The 18487-nt window shown below is 40.0% G+C and overlaps 1 protein-coding gene across 3 annotated transcripts in view; it reads left to right on the forward strand.

Moving 5' to 3' along the window:
- The window catches only part of ZNRF2 (zinc and ring finger 2), a 53594-nt gene extending 35107 nt beyond the window's left edge, over positions 1 to 18487 (forward strand). Inside the window, exons 4-8 of one of the 3 annotated variants that reach the window (XR_012470435.1) lie at positions 483 to 558; positions 2449 to 3213; positions 9667 to 9840; positions 13186 to 13379; positions 16043 to 18487. Coding sequence is in view for 1 of the 3 variants with exons in the window: in XM_074195578.1 (XP_074051679.1) it covers positions 483 to 540 (58 nt within the window). In the remaining 2 variants the exon portion in view is untranslated. The other 2 variants (XR_012470436.1, XM_074195578.1) reach the window with 2 other exon arrangements.

The raw sequence follows: 18487 nt of genomic DNA on the forward strand, positions 1-18487 counted from the left end.
TCTTCCATCCTATTATTAGGACCCACTAATTGATACTCTTTGGTTTCAGATATTTCTCTTCTGGTATATTCTAATTGGGGGAGGAAGGAATGGTAGTGACAAGAGATGATCTGCTCAGTGATTCTCTTAGAGGCATTTACTTCCCTCCTGACTTTTTTTTTTAAATAATCCAAACTCCCTTTTAAAAATGGTCATCTCTTTACTAAAATATATATACATATATATATATATATATATATAATTCTTCATAAGAATCTTATACTGTTTAAGGGATATATATATATATAGATAGATAGATAGATCTATTTGGCATAAAGTTGTAATTTAAAAGGAAAATGTTAAAATGTTTTTCTACTAAATTGTAAAATGTTGATATACCTTTTTACTTAATAATGTTTTAAAAGAAATATTTTTTAATAAGTGTTCACAGTTTAAATGTATGAGATCTTATTTATTCTGTTCTGTCTTTTTTCTTTTTCCAGATGTATAGATGAATGGTTTGAAGTCAATAGATCTTGCCCTGAGCACCCTTCAGATTAAGCATCTGATTCTTGTCTTGTATGTAATTCTTTTCCTGTCTGCCCTATTTTAGTTTGCTTTTAAAAATAAGCTATAGTATTTTTTTCATTTTAATTTCATGTCAATTCAGCAATTTCCTTTTTTGTATGATTTAAAAACATACCCATGGGGCTGGATTTGAGCTCTGGTGCTCCTGGCTCCAGGGCCAGTGCTCCATCCACTGTGCCACCTAGCTATCCCTATTATTATTTTTTTATTTTAATTTTAATTTTTTCCTCTTTATTGCTCATGAGGGTCTATATTGTTTTGGGGGGGAGGGGTATTGTTTACTCTTAAACAAGAATATTTTAGTAATGTATAAAAAACATCATTTGTACAAAAATAAAATAAATATAATAAAAAATTACCCAATTCTCAATAATCCATATCTTTGAAAAATTAAACTTAAACCAGCCTCCTTTTGTGTTGAACATTTCTGACCCACATGCCCACCCAGCATGCACAAAAATACAAAGTAATTTTTAAACTAAACAGTAAAATTCTGTATCACTGCTATTTCATTAGCATGAATTTCATATTGAATCTACTTTAATTCTACATAAACCCTCCAGGAGTCTTGTTTTTTGCTGTTCTCCTTAGTAATTGGTAGTTTGTGACTCTTTGCTCCTCTTGATCCTGTAAGAAAGTTAAATTGAGATTTTTAAGATTGAGGAATGACTTCACTCTATAATGTCTTTCTGAAAGGGGCTAGATGTCCAAAGTGACACCTTTTCTTCATAGAGAACATAGACTTTAAGATGGAAAGCAAGTCCCTTTCAGGGGAGGAGTTTAAAGCCCTCTCTCTTCTTCCAGGTGCCATTCTGATTCTTAAGTCTGGAGCCCAGTTTTAAAAACTGATAATTTTTCTTTTACTGTATAACCCCAAATATTTTTAGGCATTCACAAATATTATCCTGACAAATTACCTCATAGACTGCACCAGATTGGCTAAGAACCAGAAAAGGGAAGAATCTTTCCAACTATAGAAAACAAAGTTAACTGGGTCCAAATCCAGCCACTGAGGGTCAGTTTCCTCATCTTTAAAATGAGTGAATTGGACTAGAAGAAATCCATGTCCCTTCCAACCTTAAAAAGACCCTGGGGGACAATAACAATGTTCAGATGTTTAAATCTGGCAACCAACCATTATGTGGCTGTGAATCTGAAAATGTATAGTTGATGGAGCTGATTTTCAAAGATTCCTCTGTTATACAGTGTGCCAACTAGGAACAGGTAGAGAATTGATTGAAATGAGAACTCCCAAGCTAGCACTGAGCATCTGTTCAGATAACTGCAGATGGACAATGTAGGAAGTCTGTGGACTTGATTAACACTGATTAAACAAAAGCTCTCCCCACATTGACAATCACATGAAAGGAAGATTGGGCATTCTCACTTCCCTATACTTTAATGGAAGGTGGAAAACATAAAATTTAGTAACAGTTTAACAATTTCTAAACTGTTTTATAAAACTAACTAAATTTTCTTTATCCAACAAATTTTTTAAACTTCCTTTTTCCTAAGCTTTCTCATCCAGAAAACATTTTCTTAAGCACCTATTATGTTCAAGTTAGCTTGTCCCTCACTATGAAAGGAAGTTACAAAACTATAGTTCATTCCCAGCCAAAAAGTGCCACCACCCACTGACCTAAGCATTCTACGTTCCACTAGGCTTGGTTAGTGCTGGAAAATGAAGCCTCAGAAACTGTTCCTTGGATGGTCAGCAAAATACACTGACTTTATTTGAAATAGTGATGGATTAGAAAACAAAATGTTTACAGGATATTGGCAGGGGCCACCAGGGAGGAGTCTTGTGGTCTTAATTTGTATGACTCTTGCCAGGGCCAATTGTAAATTAAGCATATCTGGGTTGTTTATTTTTTAAAACAGGTTTTTAAGATGTTTGGAAAACATAAGAAAATATGTGGACCTTTCTCTGGGCAAAAACATTATGCAGACAGAAACCTGAGTTCTACCGGGACTGGATCACCCAGAGGTGGACAATCAAAGCGAGATGGCTCCTTTGTGAGAGAGGACATTTGCCCACCACCAAGCTTGGGCACCAGAGCAGCCCAGGAAAAAGGACGCACAGCACAGGGAGTTTGAAAATGCTGCACATCCCTCAGTCGTCTACCCATAGTTACTGTTGGTAAACATTTTGTATTCAGACGCCAAAGTTAACTAACTTCATAGTGGATTTACTTCTTCTTAAGTTCCCTAGAGCTGTAAATGGACTTGGGGGTTTGGGGTTTTTTCTCTTTTCCTCCCCACTTGGAAGATTTTGCATTCTCAGATTTTTAAGTAAAGATGGCCGCAAGCTTTCTTCTTGTGGATTAACACCTCAAAAACCAAACTAGGCCATGGAGCAGCGGTAAAATCTTTTTCTCTGAATGCAGACCATGATCTCAAGTTCTTCCAGAAATCTCCAAAGGAAAAGTGAAAAACCCGAATGCAGCCCAAAGAGTCCAGTGAAGCTCGTGATCGATTCCCTTAGATCTGCTTACTCTGGATGGCTTCCTTCCTCATTGGGGGAGAAACTCCTGCCCATCTGTGTGGTGGCACCCCCATGCAGCTATGCAACTTCCTAAGGAAGGAACAGTTTTAAGTGCTGCCGGCAATGGGAATTTCTTTTAACGGGTATTTTTGTTTTTTCAGGTAATTATTTTTCTGTACTTTCATCTCCAGGCTGCCTCTCCAAGTTGGGGCAAAATATGAAAACTTAAGAATAACTGCTGAAGTGAGAGAAGTTTTCCAAGTTCCTGAGATAGTTTGGATGGAGCTCAGAATAATTTGTGGAACATTTTATATAGATTTTTTTTAAAAAAAATCAGAATTTAATTTGCATGGCAGATTCATAGCAATTTGCATCTTTCATTTTCCAGATAATCTGGAGATTAGCATTTGATAATTTTTTAAACAAGTATGGAGATTTTGTTAATTTATAATTTATTAATGTATTGTTACTGTGCTGCATATGTATGTTAATTTACAGAGGCTTTTAAACAGTCCTGTAGGGGAAATGTACTGAGGAAATTATGTGAATAAATAAATAATAGTTCCCACAAAAACATCTGAATGGTTTAAACTGAAGAGAATTCAGGACTATTTGAGCAAATGTCTTTTTGTATCAATAAGTAGTTTCTGCATTTTCAACATAAAGGGAAAATGTTGTAGTGAAGATTCTGCTACGTACTTGATGGACCTCAGAAGGAAGCTGTCCTGGCTGATTTCTGAGTAGTTGAAGTATTTCATTTCTTTTTGCCTTGGGCCTTAAATGTCCCAAGTTCTCCTCCCTCTCCTGCCTTACCTGCTTCATCTTATGGCAAGAAGGGGAGCTACCAGAACATGGCACCCATGCCCATCCATTCTAGGGGCACTGGCTGGGAGACCCCAGACTTAGGTAACATTGTCCCTGAAACTCTGCTGTGAACTACCCATTGTGATGTGCACATGATCAAGAGATGCAAAACCCCCTAGGTCTCCACTGGCAGCCCATTTTCCTCTGACTCTCCTCCTTTAATCTGTCAAGCTGCTGGTGGTCTTAGTTGTGCCAGGGTGGACAGAATAGCAGCAATTAGGATGATGATGATGATGATGATGATGATGATGATGATGATGATGATGATGATGATGATGGCTGGGAAGGATTTGTGGCCACATGCTCCTCAAGGTTGAGTTTTTGTCCACGGGACTATTTTTCATTTACTTTCTGGCAGTAGGTGTCCAGCCCCATATTAGCTTTTAGACTCTGTGTGCCCCGTCATGATGGTGCCCTGGACCTCATTAACCTCTGTTAGCCTGCTGGGCCAGAACCAAGTGCAGCTATCATGGGGAAAGATTTACCAAATTAAAAATACACTGTAACTTGGACAGGTGTCCATTTGTGGTTTTCTCAGTCAATTCTGGAGCCAGTGGGGGGTCCTTTTCTATTAGAGTTTTAGCTCCACTTATCTACTGAAATCTGTTGAGGACCAACCTGCCCCCCCCAAAATACTAGAAACTACTGATCTTTCATTACTTAATGTCCCAAATTATTAAGATTTCTTTAAAAAAAAATGACATCTAAACAGTTCAGAATTTTAGCTCTAGGTACTTAAACCCTGAAAAATATCCCTGGGAATTATGCTTGAATTTTATAAATTACTAGTGGTGCCAGGGCAGAAAATCTTGGGTCTTGGAGAGCTAGCTTTCTCCTCACCTTCCCTAATGGCTGGCTCCACGTTGTGGGGGAGCAATATGTTCTGTCACCATGTGTCAATTGCCAATTTTTACCACCCCAATATTTTTGCCAGGTCCATTTCTTGCCTAAATATGTAAGGAAAAGTAAATCTTTCTAATACTCAGGTTTTACCATTTAACAGAATATACTCTAAGTCTGAAGGGTATTTTTAAAATCTGGGCATGAGCTTCAGCATAGGTTGCTTTACAGAAAGTGATTTCGTTTGAAATAGAAAACTGTAGCATATTTGATTTCCTGAGATAGCTCAAGACAAGATCAAACAGAGGCAACTGGTGTTATTAAGAGACCTTGGATTAAACTTGGCAGATGCTTAGGACCCTCTCCCTAGTACAAAGGTCCAGCTACGTTTGAATTCCTATAGTAAGAATGTCATTTCTCTTTTTACAAGTTTTTCTAAAATTGTTGACAAAAAAATGTCAAAGTACACAAATTCTGTTACATGGGATAGACACAGGTTAGGGGAAGCACTTTATAAATCTCTGTGCTTATGCCTGCACTTACTGCCTATAACCAGGGAGAATGGATTTCATACCAATAAGCTATACTGTAAACTGTGGGCTTTCAGATGGAATAATTGAATTTTACTGCTCACTGACATCCCCACTCCACTGACAGTTTTAAGTCAACTTTTGCATCTAAATAAAATAACAGATGCTAAGAGTAAATAAACAAATGGTGGTTTGTTCACCACCCCACCCCCGAGGGAGTTCAGTCGAAGACATTGAAATAAGAAGCCTTTTGTGGCAACAGTTGGAAGGCCGTACGTACCCAGCTGGAGGCAAATTCGGAGTTTCCAAAGTTCAAGTCAAGGAGGCATGTCAGGCACCACTTCTGTGCCCCTTTCCTGGAGTGTGTGACTACTATCTGAAGCTTTGTTCTGGGAATCACTTTGGTTGATTGGCAGATTGTTGGGTTTCCCCCTTAATTTTCCTTCCTATGCTTGCCAGTTTATTTGGAAGGCAATTGGAGTCCAAATCTCTCTGCTGTGGTCCTTGCCTGGCAACGGCAGGTTGGTTTGCTTTGCTCAAACAAAACAATCCCTAGCTCGGAGTGAGCATCCCTACTCGGAATGCTGCCTAGCCATGTGGTCTCTATTTGAAACAAAGAATGACTGTATTTATTAGGAAATGCTTCCTCTCCCTCCCTCCCAAGCTTAGCTTGCTAATAGCTTCTAGCACTGAAGGTAATCAGGTGAATTAATCTTTGGTTTTGTCATTGGGTAGAAGTACGTTAATGCTCTAAAGCCGTCTTACCTCAACCCAGGTCGCTTGTGTACAGGAGAGGATTCCAGAAATAAGGGATCGGGTGGCATCTGTGAGCCAGAACCCTGGCCAGCAGATCCTGCTGCTTATCTGCTGGCTCTGTCCGGGCTGCCGGGCATCTGTCGGATCCCTAGCATGTATGCAGAGGCCATGATGGACTTTGATTCCATGAGGGACTAATTGACCTGCTACCAGACTTGACAGCCTTGCTTTTTAACTGTTGACTCTCAGATCTTACTGGTTTCTAATCTGAAGACATATTGCAGGTCTTCATGGTTTGGTTGAGAGAATTAGGCAACCATTTTACCTTGGGCCACTAGAAGGGGTCTGATAAGCAGATGAAAATGAAGTTTTTATTATTTAGCACATTGTACCAACAATCCTTAGCCCAGTATCTCCTGTGATCTGTTGCTTCCAAGCCCCAGGGCTCAGGAATGGGCTTTGATCTTGGACAAAGTTGCATGTTTTCTCCTATTGGGTTTAGGAAAAGAAATCCCACCTCCTTTCTTCAGAAGTAACTTGCCATGGGTGCCATTGTGTGACCATGACTTGGGTAACTTCTGTTGCTCATTTTCCCCATTTCCTTATCACTCCTCCTCATTTTCAGTGAGCTTTTTAGTCATAAAGAGTAGAAAATTAGGTCGAAACTACTTGTATCCTCTTTGGTTCAAACTGAAATAAGACATCCACTTTAGGCATTTGAATACATTATTCTCCCAGCTGACTTTGCCAAATTGTAAAAATATTTTAAGGTAGAAAAGAGGAGAGAAGGCTTTTGAGGGTAATGTTTAACTGTCCCTAAATTTTGTTCCAAAGCAGCATTAGAAAAAATTGGGACCTTGATCCCTTAGCATTAATGTTACATGGTAACATGTGGACCTTATTTTGCACACTACCCAATGTACTGATAAGTATTAGATGAAAACTGTAATCGCTTATCAAATGATTGTCATTGTAGTGGTAATGGATAAGAGGTTTTCCCTCAATTACCTTAAATTTAAACAAAAATGTAATGTTTGAATTATTGAATGTAGTGCCTGTTTCTACATTTTGTAATTGAAAGTATGATTGGAAGGCTCAAGATTGTTGGGATTTTTGACAGTCTGCCAGTACACAATCATGAATACTTTTTGATTTTAGGTTGTATGTTTTAATAACATTCCATTATGTAAAGAAAATGTAATAAATCTTTTGAAGCACAATTTATGATGCAAAGTGTATTAAGTTCTATAGGCTCCTTACTCATGAAGATTTGTCCAGCTTAGCCCATTTTAAGTTTAGTTGGAATGGTTTTTATGAAGATTTCCATTTGAATTTGTGGCAAATGCTCTGAGGGAGGAATTGGGGTTTCTAATCTGTCCGCATGACCTTGAACAGATCACCGTTTTGTTAGCGTACCATATGCCAATCAGTGGCTTTATATTGTTTCATTTGATCCTCACGGTGACTCTGAGAGGCTGACATCGCCTCTATCCCCATTTCACAGTTGAGGAAACTGAGGCAAGCAGTTTAAGTGATCTGTAAGTGCAACTTGTGAAGCCGAGTTGTGGGACGTTGTCTAAAGAGAACCTGATGTGAAGCCAGTATGTCTTAAAGAGGGAAGCAGGGTTAGGTGGTGGTAGCATAGACGGCAGTTATGCACCAATGAAAGAACTTGGAAAGAGGAGGGACCAGGTCAGTCAAAGATGACCACTTGTTGGATTGCTGTAGAGGAGATTCTTGTTCTCTGGGTTGAGCCCAGAGCCCTGGAGCTCCTTTCCAGGTCCCAGAGTTCTAGGATAATTCTAGTTTGAGTTCTACGATAGGTGCTTTAGGAAAAGTGTGACCTTTGGAGCATCAGGATTCCTTTTCTCCCAAACTCTAGGAAGATCTTGGTGAATTGTCAGCAGTGACTGTGCCGAATGAGGGGAGCTTATGTCACTCATCATGCACACCACCTATGGGGAGCCCCAACTGGAAAGGTGCTACTGACTGAGGCGAGATTTGGAATCACAATGGATCATAGAATTTTAAATTGACACACGAAGCTTTTTTACTTTTGTTTCAAAAGTTTCAGAGAAATAAAGTTTTGCTTTCTACTTAAAATTTTTTCTTTGTCCTTTTTTTCCATTAGATTTGTTATCATCCCAATGACTTCCTTCCTCCTCCTGTTAGCCATTCCAGAGCAGAAACTAGATAACCATAGTATGTCTGAACAAAAGTGGGAACATGTGATATGACACCAGAAGGTGACAGAGATGGCCTTGGATAGGGACTGCAGTGTATTAGTTTTCTTGGACACTATCTCCATAAAGTTATTGGGCTTCCCCGTAAATTTCAAGAACTTGGCTTTGATGGGGCCTTCTCCCAGCCCCCTCTTCATCCCTCTCTCAATAATCTGCAAGCTTTCAGTACATCTTAACAATAGTTAATCTGCAGTGGATGTGAGATTAGTACTAGATTTGGTGAATGAAACACACATTTTCAGATATTATTGACCAAATCTCGGAAAATTAATCGGCTTTAAAAAATTCAACTGTTTAAAAACAAACCATTTCAAGTCCCTCACACTTGGTTGGTGGTTATCCTTGGTTCTCAAAGATGTGAATCATGCTCATTTATAAAAAGATGAATGCCCCTTCTGACCCCCATTCTGGCATGGTGTGAAGCAAAATGATCCCTCTTTTGTTTCTCAGTTATAGAGTCCCCCCAAAAAATTTTGATGCCCTGGTGTGTAGAATAATACCTCAAATCCAATCCCATTGGGAAACATGGCCCCTATTGGTTTCCTGTATCCCTTTCAGGGCTTAAAGTTGTCATTCTTATTCAGACTTTTGTGCATAATTATACAATTTTTGTGTAGATTGGAGGGGTGATAATGGAATTCAAGTGTATTTATATATACAATGTCTTGGGGACCTGTTATACAAAGGTTATGAAGATCAAAAATACATCAAGTAATTTTTAGCTCAGAAAGCACAGAATTTTTATATGTCATAATTCTATTTTTTTAAGGTTTTTGCAAGGCAAATGGGGTTAAGTGGCTTGCCCAAGGCCACACAGCTAGGTAATTATTAAGTGTTTGAGACAGGAGAACCCAGGTACTCCTGACTCCAGGGCCGGTGCTTTATCCACTGCGCCACCTAGCCACCCCAATAATTAGTTCTTTTGTTCAACAAAAACAGTATTTGGTGTAATGGATAATGGAGGAAGTGCATTGTGAGAATTACCAAGTTAGTGAATGATAAATGCTACTGTGTGCCAGATCAAGGAGGATGCAGTGGACCTACCAAGGTCAGAGAGGACCTGTCCACACTATTGGAGAAAGTTCATTTTACCTTCTCTGGATCTCATTTTCCTCTCAGTCGCTCCACTTTAAGATTTAGGGTCATCCCCCTTGCCCTGACTATATGCAAGGACAGTCTTCAACATTCATATTTTGTAGGTTTTGAGTTTTTCTCCCTCCCTTTGATAGTGAGTAATCTAATGTATGTTATACATGAACAACTATGATAAACATTTCTGTATTAGCATGTTGTGAAAGAAGAATCTGAACAAAAAAGGAAAAGAACCACTTGAGAAGGAAAAACATTTTAAAAAGTGAAAATCACATGCTTTGGTCCACAGACCCCCTGGTTCTTTCTCCGAAGGTGGATGGTATTTTCCAACACAAGTCTTTGGAATCGTCTTTGATCGTTGTCCTGCAATGAAGAGCCAAGTCTCATGTCTGGTCTTTACACAGTGTTGCTGTTCATGTGTGCAGTGTTCTGGCTCTGCTCGCTTCACTCAGCCTCAGCTCATGTAAGTCTGTCTGTTCCCCAAGTTATGGACGTCCCTTCAAATTCTAGTTCTCTGCCACTACAAAAGAGCCACTGCAAATGTTTTTGTACGTCTGGGTCTCTAACCCCCTTTTTTTAAAGATCTCTTTGGGGTATCTAGCAATGGTGTTGCTGGAGCAAAGGGTACATTCAATTTTGTTGCCCTTTGGACTTTATTCCAGATTGTTCAGATCAGTTCACAATTCCAACAATGCATTAGTGTCCCAGTTTTCTCCCACATCCTCTCCAGCATCAATCATTTTCCTTTTTTGTCATTGGCCAGTCTGAAAGCTGTGAGGTGGTACCTCAGAGTTTTAATTTGCATTTTTTCTAATCAATAGTGATTTAGAACATGATTGTAAGTGCACATGTGTGTTTGCTGACATGGGGAGAGGGGAGGGAAGGGAAGGTGGTGGAAAAATATGGAACTTGGGGTGGGCCAGCTAGGGGGCATGGTGGATAGAGCACCAGCCCTGGAATCAGGAGGACTCGAGTTCAAGTTCAAGCTGTGTGACCTTGGGCAAGTCACTTAACCCCATTGCCTTGGGGGGGGGACAAAAAACAAAAGGGAAAAAAAAACCATGGAACCCAAATGGAAAAGGTGAAGGTAGGATACTATCTTTGTCACTGGAAAAAAAAAATTGATTTGGAGCATTTTTTTTCTACTACAGGTAGCATTAATTTCTTCATCTGAAAGCAGATCATATGGAATTCTGGAGGAACAGGGGCTGGAAGGCAATTCCAAACTAAATAGAGCCTGAGTCTCTTTGGAGTTGAGACTGCAGGCTCTGGTTAAAGAGTACAGGGGAGCAGCACAAATCAGTTTAACTCCTCAGAACCACATCTGTATGATGCCATCTGTCAGGAATGTACTATTGATAATGGCTCCTCTCCCTATAGACCTGGGATGAAAGGCAAGATTGGAATCAAATAGTCCCCCAACTCACAAGTAGGAAGGGCAGGAAGTGAGAGTAGAGCCCAGAAAGTAGCTCTTGTTTTTTGTTTGTTTTTTTTTTGCAAGGCAGTGGAGTTAAGTGACTTGCCCAAGGTCAGACAGCTAGGTCATTATTGTCTGAGGTGAATTTGAACTCAGGTCCTCCTGACTCCAGGGCCGGTGCTGTATCCACTGCGCCACCTAGCTAACCCAAAAGTAGCCCTTGCGTTGGGTCTCAAGAGGGGTCAAGATCTTGTTGGAGCAGGAGGGCAAGGCCTTGGCCACATTGAGCCCAGATGGGGAGGAGGGAAGGACGAGCTCCCAGCCTTTCCTATGACAGGGCATCCTGGCTATCTACAAAGGACACCCCTGTCTCCCCCATGCCTATGGCCTTTCCATACATCGAGATAATGGAGACAAATGGAGTTTCCTTTTTTCCTCAAAAGACAATGTTTTCTTGAAATCAGAGGCGTGAGGAGGGAAGGGCTTTTCACACCTGGTCTAGGAAAAGGAGCATTAACTTTGCCAATTCTAATCAAAGCCTGAAAAAGAAGTTTTTCTCTTTTTTTCTCAAATTTGTTATAGCTGAAGATAAATTCGAGGGGAGTATGTAGAACCCAGGGAGCATTCTGCCTTCTCAGTTCTTCCAAATACTTTTTGAATCAGCAGATTTTCATTTAGAGATCATGATGAATTATAGAAAAAATTGGAGGGACGTTTCATTAAAGTTCAGAATGAAAAAGGGGGGGGAGATTAATATTTTACTGATGAGGAAAAAGCTGACCAGAAGATGGCAAGTCCTTGGGCTCACAGTGGTTGCTAAGCTGGCACACTGTCAGTCACAGCGACGGCTCTTCCTTGTGTGTGATGTGTACATGAGACCAGCTGGCCAGGGGCCCACAGGGGCTGTCAGAAGTGCCTGTGGCCACCAATGAGACTTGGAGCAGATTGGAGCTCACAACTCCAGATTTCCACTATAAAGCTTTGCTATTTTTCACTCTGCTTTTTTGCTTATCAATATATCCTGGTCAACCCAGCCAATGAGTTCTGAATTATAGAGATTGCTTTAGGTAGAAGTAGCTTTCCTCCAAAATTTGAGTTTGCACACCTACAGAGACCTGAATCCCAAGTTGTGCTCAGTTGTACTTTTAAAAAAATCAAAGCATTTATTTTTTCTTTCCTATCTTCCCTCCCTTTGCTCTTCTACTCAAAAAGAAAATAAAAACCCTCTACCAATAATTATAATGACCAATAGTAATTTCTGTATCAATCACATCCAAAAATATCTTTTAGATTAATCTTTTCTCTGTCATGAGATGAGTAATATTCATCATTGTTCCTCTTGAATTATGATTAATTAATCATTTCATTGATTGAAATTCTTTATTTTTATTTTATTTTTTCCAATAACATGTAAAGACAGTTTTCAACATTCATTTTTTATAAGATTCTGAGTTCCATATTTTTCTTCCTCCCTCTCTTCCCTCACCCTCCCAAAACAGCAAGTGATCTGATATAGAATGTTATATATGTTCAATCTTGTTAAGCATATTTCTATTATTAGGCATGTTGTAGAAGAAGCATTGTTTTGGATTCTTAAGTCTCTCAGAATTGTTCATTTTTATAATAGAACAATAGAATATAACAATTTTATATAGAATGTAAAAATAGAACAATGTTACAATAGAACAATGTTACAATAGAACAATGTTACAATAGAATGTAAAGTGTTCTCTCTGTATCAGTTCTTACAAGTCTTCTAGGCTTCTCTGAAAGGGCATCTTCATTTCTTCCATCAGGATATTCTAACATCTATTACTGTCCTTTGTTCAGACATTCCCCAATCTTGGGGTAACTCCTTGGTCTCCAGATCTTGGTCGCTACAAAGGACTGCCATAAAGATTTTTGTGTGCAGAGGACTTTTTGCTCTTTGATCTCTCTGGAGTATTGGCCGATCGGTGGTTATGGCTGGGTCAGAGGGCATGCAGTTGAGTAATTTGGGGGGAATAACTCCAAAATGCTTTCCAGAATTGCTTAATAATTCATGACTCCACCAACTATAAAGCAATCTGCCTGCATTGCTAAAGACTCACTAACTAACATTTTTCATGTTCTATTTTTGTCAGCTTTGCAAATCTAAGGGGTGTGAGGTAGAATCTCAGAGATGCTTTAATTTGCATTTTTTCTAACCAAGGATTTGGACCTTTTAAGGGTTTTAAATAGTTTTGATTTGTTATGGCTATCTATTGAGAATTCCATGTTCATATCCTTGACTGGGGAATGGTTCAGTTTTATAAATTTGAATCAGTTCTTTGGAAACTTGGAGATGAGACCTTCATCTGCTTTGAAGATTCTCCACCCCCACCCCAAGTTAACTTTTCTTTCTACTCTTAGATGCATTGTATTCCTTTGGTCAGCGAGATGGTGCATTGGACAGAGTACTGGACCTGAGTCAGGAAGACCTGAATTCAAATCTGCCTTCTGACACTTCATTAGCTTGTGTGACCTTGGTCAAGTCACTTCACCTCTGACTCAGTTTCCTCAGCTGTAGTATGAGAATAATAACATCTACTTCCCATGGCTCTGAGGTAATATACACAAAGTTCTTTGCCATTTTTAAAGTTATATAAATTGTATGTAATCGAAATTGTCCATTTTATCCTCTTTAACCTTTAGTCTTACACTGTCTCTCTATTAAATGAGATGATATTTGTAGTGTTCAGCATGATATCTGGCACCTACTGCTTAGAACCTCTCATTCATGATATTACAAATTGTTTTTAAAAAATAGTGTTGTCCTTTAACTGCTCTCATTCTGCCTTTGTTAAAAGATCATTTTTTGTTGCCAGTGATGGTTTCGGAGGGGAACAATTTAAACTTTCTATGAAAATAATGTTAGTTTGTGACCACGTCTGTTTCAATCCACTTCCCATTTTTCATCTTATTCAAATAGATCATGTGGAGTTAAATGGTTATCTGGCCATGGACCTTGCCCATCCAAAGTTGACTTGTGAAGACCCTGTTGTCAGATGCTGCATGTACTCCCATTGCATTTCCTACTTTGTGATGATTGTGAGAAAAAAGCACGATGAACCTCTTTGCCTCATCAAGCTCTACCTGTTCTTCCTAGCTTGCCTCCCTTTGCTCTCCTACTCAAAAGGAAAATACAGACCCTCTACCCATAAACATAATCGACCAAAAGTAAAAATCATGGCCAAGAATAGCTCTTTAGATTAGTCTCTTCTCTGTATGAGAGATGTCTATAGAAACACATATATATGCATATCATTCCTCCCCCCCCCCCATATAGCAAATGCTTTGAGGGCAGGCCTTGAGTCTCTTATATCTTTGTCTCTTCTATAACTAGCACAGTTATCCATTGGGGGTTGGGTGGGGGGTCAGAAAGAAGTCCAAGAGGAACTTGATAAAGACTTCCTGATTTCAGTTCTCAAAACCATTAAATCTGCAGTTTGGGCATTTTGCCACAAGACACAGATCTGCCTTGTTGGTGTCCAAATGTGGTCCAAGATAGATAGAGAACACCATGCAAACTCAAAGCCTTCTAGAGTTTTTTTTTATTTTTGTTTTTTTAGGGTTTTTTTTTTGGCAAGGCAATGGGTTTAAGTGGCTTGCCCAAGGCCACATGACTAGGTTAATTATTAAGTGTCTGAGTCTGGATTTGAATTCAGGTACTCCTGACTCCAGGGCTGGTACTCTATCCACTGTGCCACCTAGCCACCCCTTTTATTTTTATATTTTTATTGAATTTTACAATTTTTCCCCTAATCTCACTTCCCTCCCCACCCCACCCCCACAGAAATTTTCTAGATTTATAACCAGAAATTTCCCAAAGTTTTTAAAAAAACTTTTATGTAGAGAGCAGTGGTTTGAGCATGGTTCCAAGACTGTAGGACCAAGATATACCAGGTCTATCTCCTCCCTCCACTGTTGCTCAGTCAATAGTCAATAAACATTAATTTGGGGGCTATTGTGAGGATAAAATGAGATAGTATTTGTTAAAGTGCTTTGTGAAACCAAGACATATAAATGTTGGTTATTGTTAGCCATTATTATTTTGTCCCATTGGTTGAATTTTGGTATCTTTCATCACCTGTCAATCTAAAAGTATATTCATTTGAACTAATTTAACCGGTGAAGTCTCAGCTCTAGGTAAGCAGTTCTCTCAACTATTCCTAAACAACTTTTATCACATGTGTAAGAATGGACAATATTTTCAAAATGGAATTATTGTTCAGTGAAGTCTGACTCTTGGTGATCCCACTTGGGGTTTTCTTGATAACAATACTGAAGTGGCTTATCCTTTCTTTCTCCAGCTCATTTTACAGACAAGGAAACCAAGGCAAGCAGGGCTAAATGATTTGCCCAGGGTCACACAGCTAATAAGTGTCTGAGATCAGATTAGAACCCAGGAAGATGACACTTTTTTTTTAGGTTTTTGGAAGGCAAATGGGGTTAAGTGGCTTGCCCAAGGCCACACAGCTAGGTCATTATTGTCTAAGACTGGATTTGAACCCAGGTACTCCTGACTCCAGGGCCAGTGCTTTATCCACTGCACCACCTAGCCACCCCTGAAAGATGACACTTTTTCCATTGTACCAGTCCTTCAAAAATGGAGTAAAAATTAACTCCTTAGGAATAGACAAAGTGGGGGAATGAGGAAGGATACACAGTGATAATAAGATGCTTCTCAAAACTAATTCTCCCATTCAAATACAGGTACTGGGATTACCAAGTATCATTTAAATGAAATGACTTTGAGACTTAACACTGCTTATTTTAAATTTACTTTGGTTGGATAATTTTAACATTTAGGAAATTTAGGGGAGGATTTTTGGAGTGGTGTTACCTGGTGAGAGGCTGATTAGCCTGAAGACCCTGAGATGGGCAAAGAACTGTGACAGGGAAGCGGCAGGTCACCAAGGGAAGCTTGCCAGCTTGGAAAGTTTGCTTTGGGCACACCTGTCTTCCTCTCTTCCCCTCCCATCATGGCCAGAACCAAGTCCATCCAGAGCCCCCCTCTGAGGTGGTCTATCTTGTTGCTAAGGCCTGAGAGCCTTCCCTAACTGCCTCCAGCAAAAAGACTACATTCTTTGCCCAGAACTCACTGTTGGAACCAAATATAGCACAATTCTTCAGCCTAGATTGCCATTGGCCTCATTGCAGAGAGCATAATGGAAAGAATTCCAACTCGAATGTCAAACTGAAATGTTGTCATTGTGATTTTTCACAGGTAGTCTAGAAGGTCCTGGAGTTTTCTGAGATGATAATGAAAAGGAGAGTTTATTCCGTTCCCAGACAGAACTATCTCCCGCATGACTGGAAAGATTTAAGAGGAAAGAGTCCTGGCCAAGGAGCTGAAAGTGAGCGAAGCATCTGAGAAGAATACTAGAAAGGGAGTTTGCACCAAGGAGGGCTATGAACCTTTCTAGGGTCATGGACCTTTATGGACAGAATCATGATTTTTAATGCACAAAGACGATTGCCAAGGAAGCAATTCTGTAGAAATCCAGTCATCAAAATAGTAGTAACAATAGCCAGCAATTACATAGTACTTTAAGGTTTGCAAAATGCTTTACAAATAATCTTGTTTTAGGGGCAGCTAGGTGACTCAGTGGATAGAGCATGGGCCCTGGAGTCAGGAGGACCTGAGTTCAAATCCAACCTCAGAAACTTAATAATTACCTAAGTGGGTGACCTGAGGCAAGTCACTTAACCCCACTGATTTGCAAAAACCCAAAACAAATAATCTTGTTTTAGCTTCTACCAATCCCAGGAGATAGGTACTGTTATTATTCCCATTTCACAGATAATAAGGTGACTTGCCCAGGGTGACAAGTGGGAAGTATTGGAGTCTGGCTTCTAATTTGGGTCATCAATCTATTTGCTGTGCTCCACGTTCTGTGATGCCAGTTTGAAAGTCAGAGGGCCTCTGGGTCTTGCCAGGCAACCCCATTGCTGCACCTTTCCAAGGCCAATCTAACTAGCCTGAAAATAAATTTTCTTTTATGTGTGGACTCCCCCACATTGTCTGCGATCTCCTTGGGTGCAAAGAATGTCTTGCTGCTTCTGCTCCTCACCCCACTCTGCTCAACATTCCTTCATCCATTTCCACAGGGTGTCATTTTTCTCATCCAAGGGGATTGAAGTCCTCAATTTCCAAGGCTCTGTCCAGACCCTGTGAATCTGTTGCTGAGAAGTCCAAACGCAGCTGGTGGCCTGCCAACATGGCACAGCTGCTCCTAGAGGGTCAGGTTGGTTTGTCGCTGGCTCACCCTGCACTCCATAACCTGACCAAGGCTCCTGGAATGGTGGGGGCAAAGTTCCCTGGCCTACCAGGGCTGGGTATCTGTGGAGTAGCTAGACAATGAGAAATCCAAGTCTGCTCTCAGACATTGCTGACACAGATCCGGCCTCAATCTCTTCATTGCCCTTACTTAGCATAAATGTCTGGGATAGGGCAGAAATCTGAAAGAAAAACAGGAGCAGAGAAATCCAGAAATGATCTTCCCTTTATCATGTTGCTTGAATGGACAGATTCTTAATGATAATTAGGACAGAATGAGAGAGGAGGGAATGTCATCTCTCCTATTATCTGGGAGCCTTCCAAAATCACATTGCATTTCAACGTTCAAAAGATGGAAGCTGGTAGACCTACAAAAGGATTTCAACTATGAGCCTCTCTACCATATTGAAATGCAAATGATAATGGCCACCTGCACTCCACCATCTTAGAACTGCAAATCGAAAGGAACCTTGTCACTTCTCTAGTCCTCCTGGTCCAGTTTTGGCTTGAACTCTTGATGGAGGAGGAATCTCATGACCTCTGAACATAGCCTATTCCAATTATTCATAACTGTTAGGAATTAAAAAATAATCCTAGCTTACACTTACATTGTTATTGTTGGACTTTCATTCTTGAAGAAAATCCTAACACTTGGGTTTGAGTGAGGGGCGCTCGCTGTCTTCTCTGGGGTCATCGAGGTCCAGTGGTCAGGTAAGGATCAGCATGATGGGAGGTGGCCCTGGATGCCAAGCATTCGGGGTTAAGGGACTTGCCCCAGGGCCATACAGCTAGTGTCATGTATCTGAGGTCATATTCGAACTCCTGTCCTCCCCACTCCAAGGCTCTGTACCACTTAGCTGCAGGATAAGCATGTAAATATACTTCACAAATTTCATTTCACTTAATCCTCCAAATAACTGGGAGATAGATGTTATTATTATTATTATTATTATTCCCATTTTGCAGCAAAAAGATGTGAAGTCACTTACCCAGGATCCCATAGCTGGTAAGTGTTCTGTTGTTGGACTTGAACTCAGATCTAACTGACTCCAAGTCCAGTATGCTACCCACTATATCCCTTCGCAGCTTCCATTTGCCCCAGTCTTCCTAGCTCTGGCCTCCAAAATGAACAGAAGCCTTTCTTTTTATATCTGACAGCTCCCAAAACCTTGAAGCCAGCTATTCCACATTCCTGGCCACAACACTTGGGAGAATACTGACTCATGAGCTCCCTTGGAAAAGACCCTTTCAGGTTACAAGGATCCCTATTGTTGTAGAAAATGGGTGCTCAACTTTAAAATACTTGAAATTCCTCCGTGGGCTTGCTACCAGCCTCCATCTTTTTTTTTTTTAGAAAGATTTTATTTATTTTGAGTTTTAGTTTTTCCCCTA

This window comes from Macrotis lagotis, chromosome 7, assembly GCF_037893015.1.
Source record: "Macrotis lagotis isolate mMagLag1 chromosome 7, bilby.v1.9.chrom.fasta, whole genome shotgun sequence".
In the NCBI taxonomy this organism is placed as follows: Eukaryota; Metazoa; Chordata; class Mammalia; order Peramelemorphia; family Peramelidae; genus Macrotis; species Macrotis lagotis.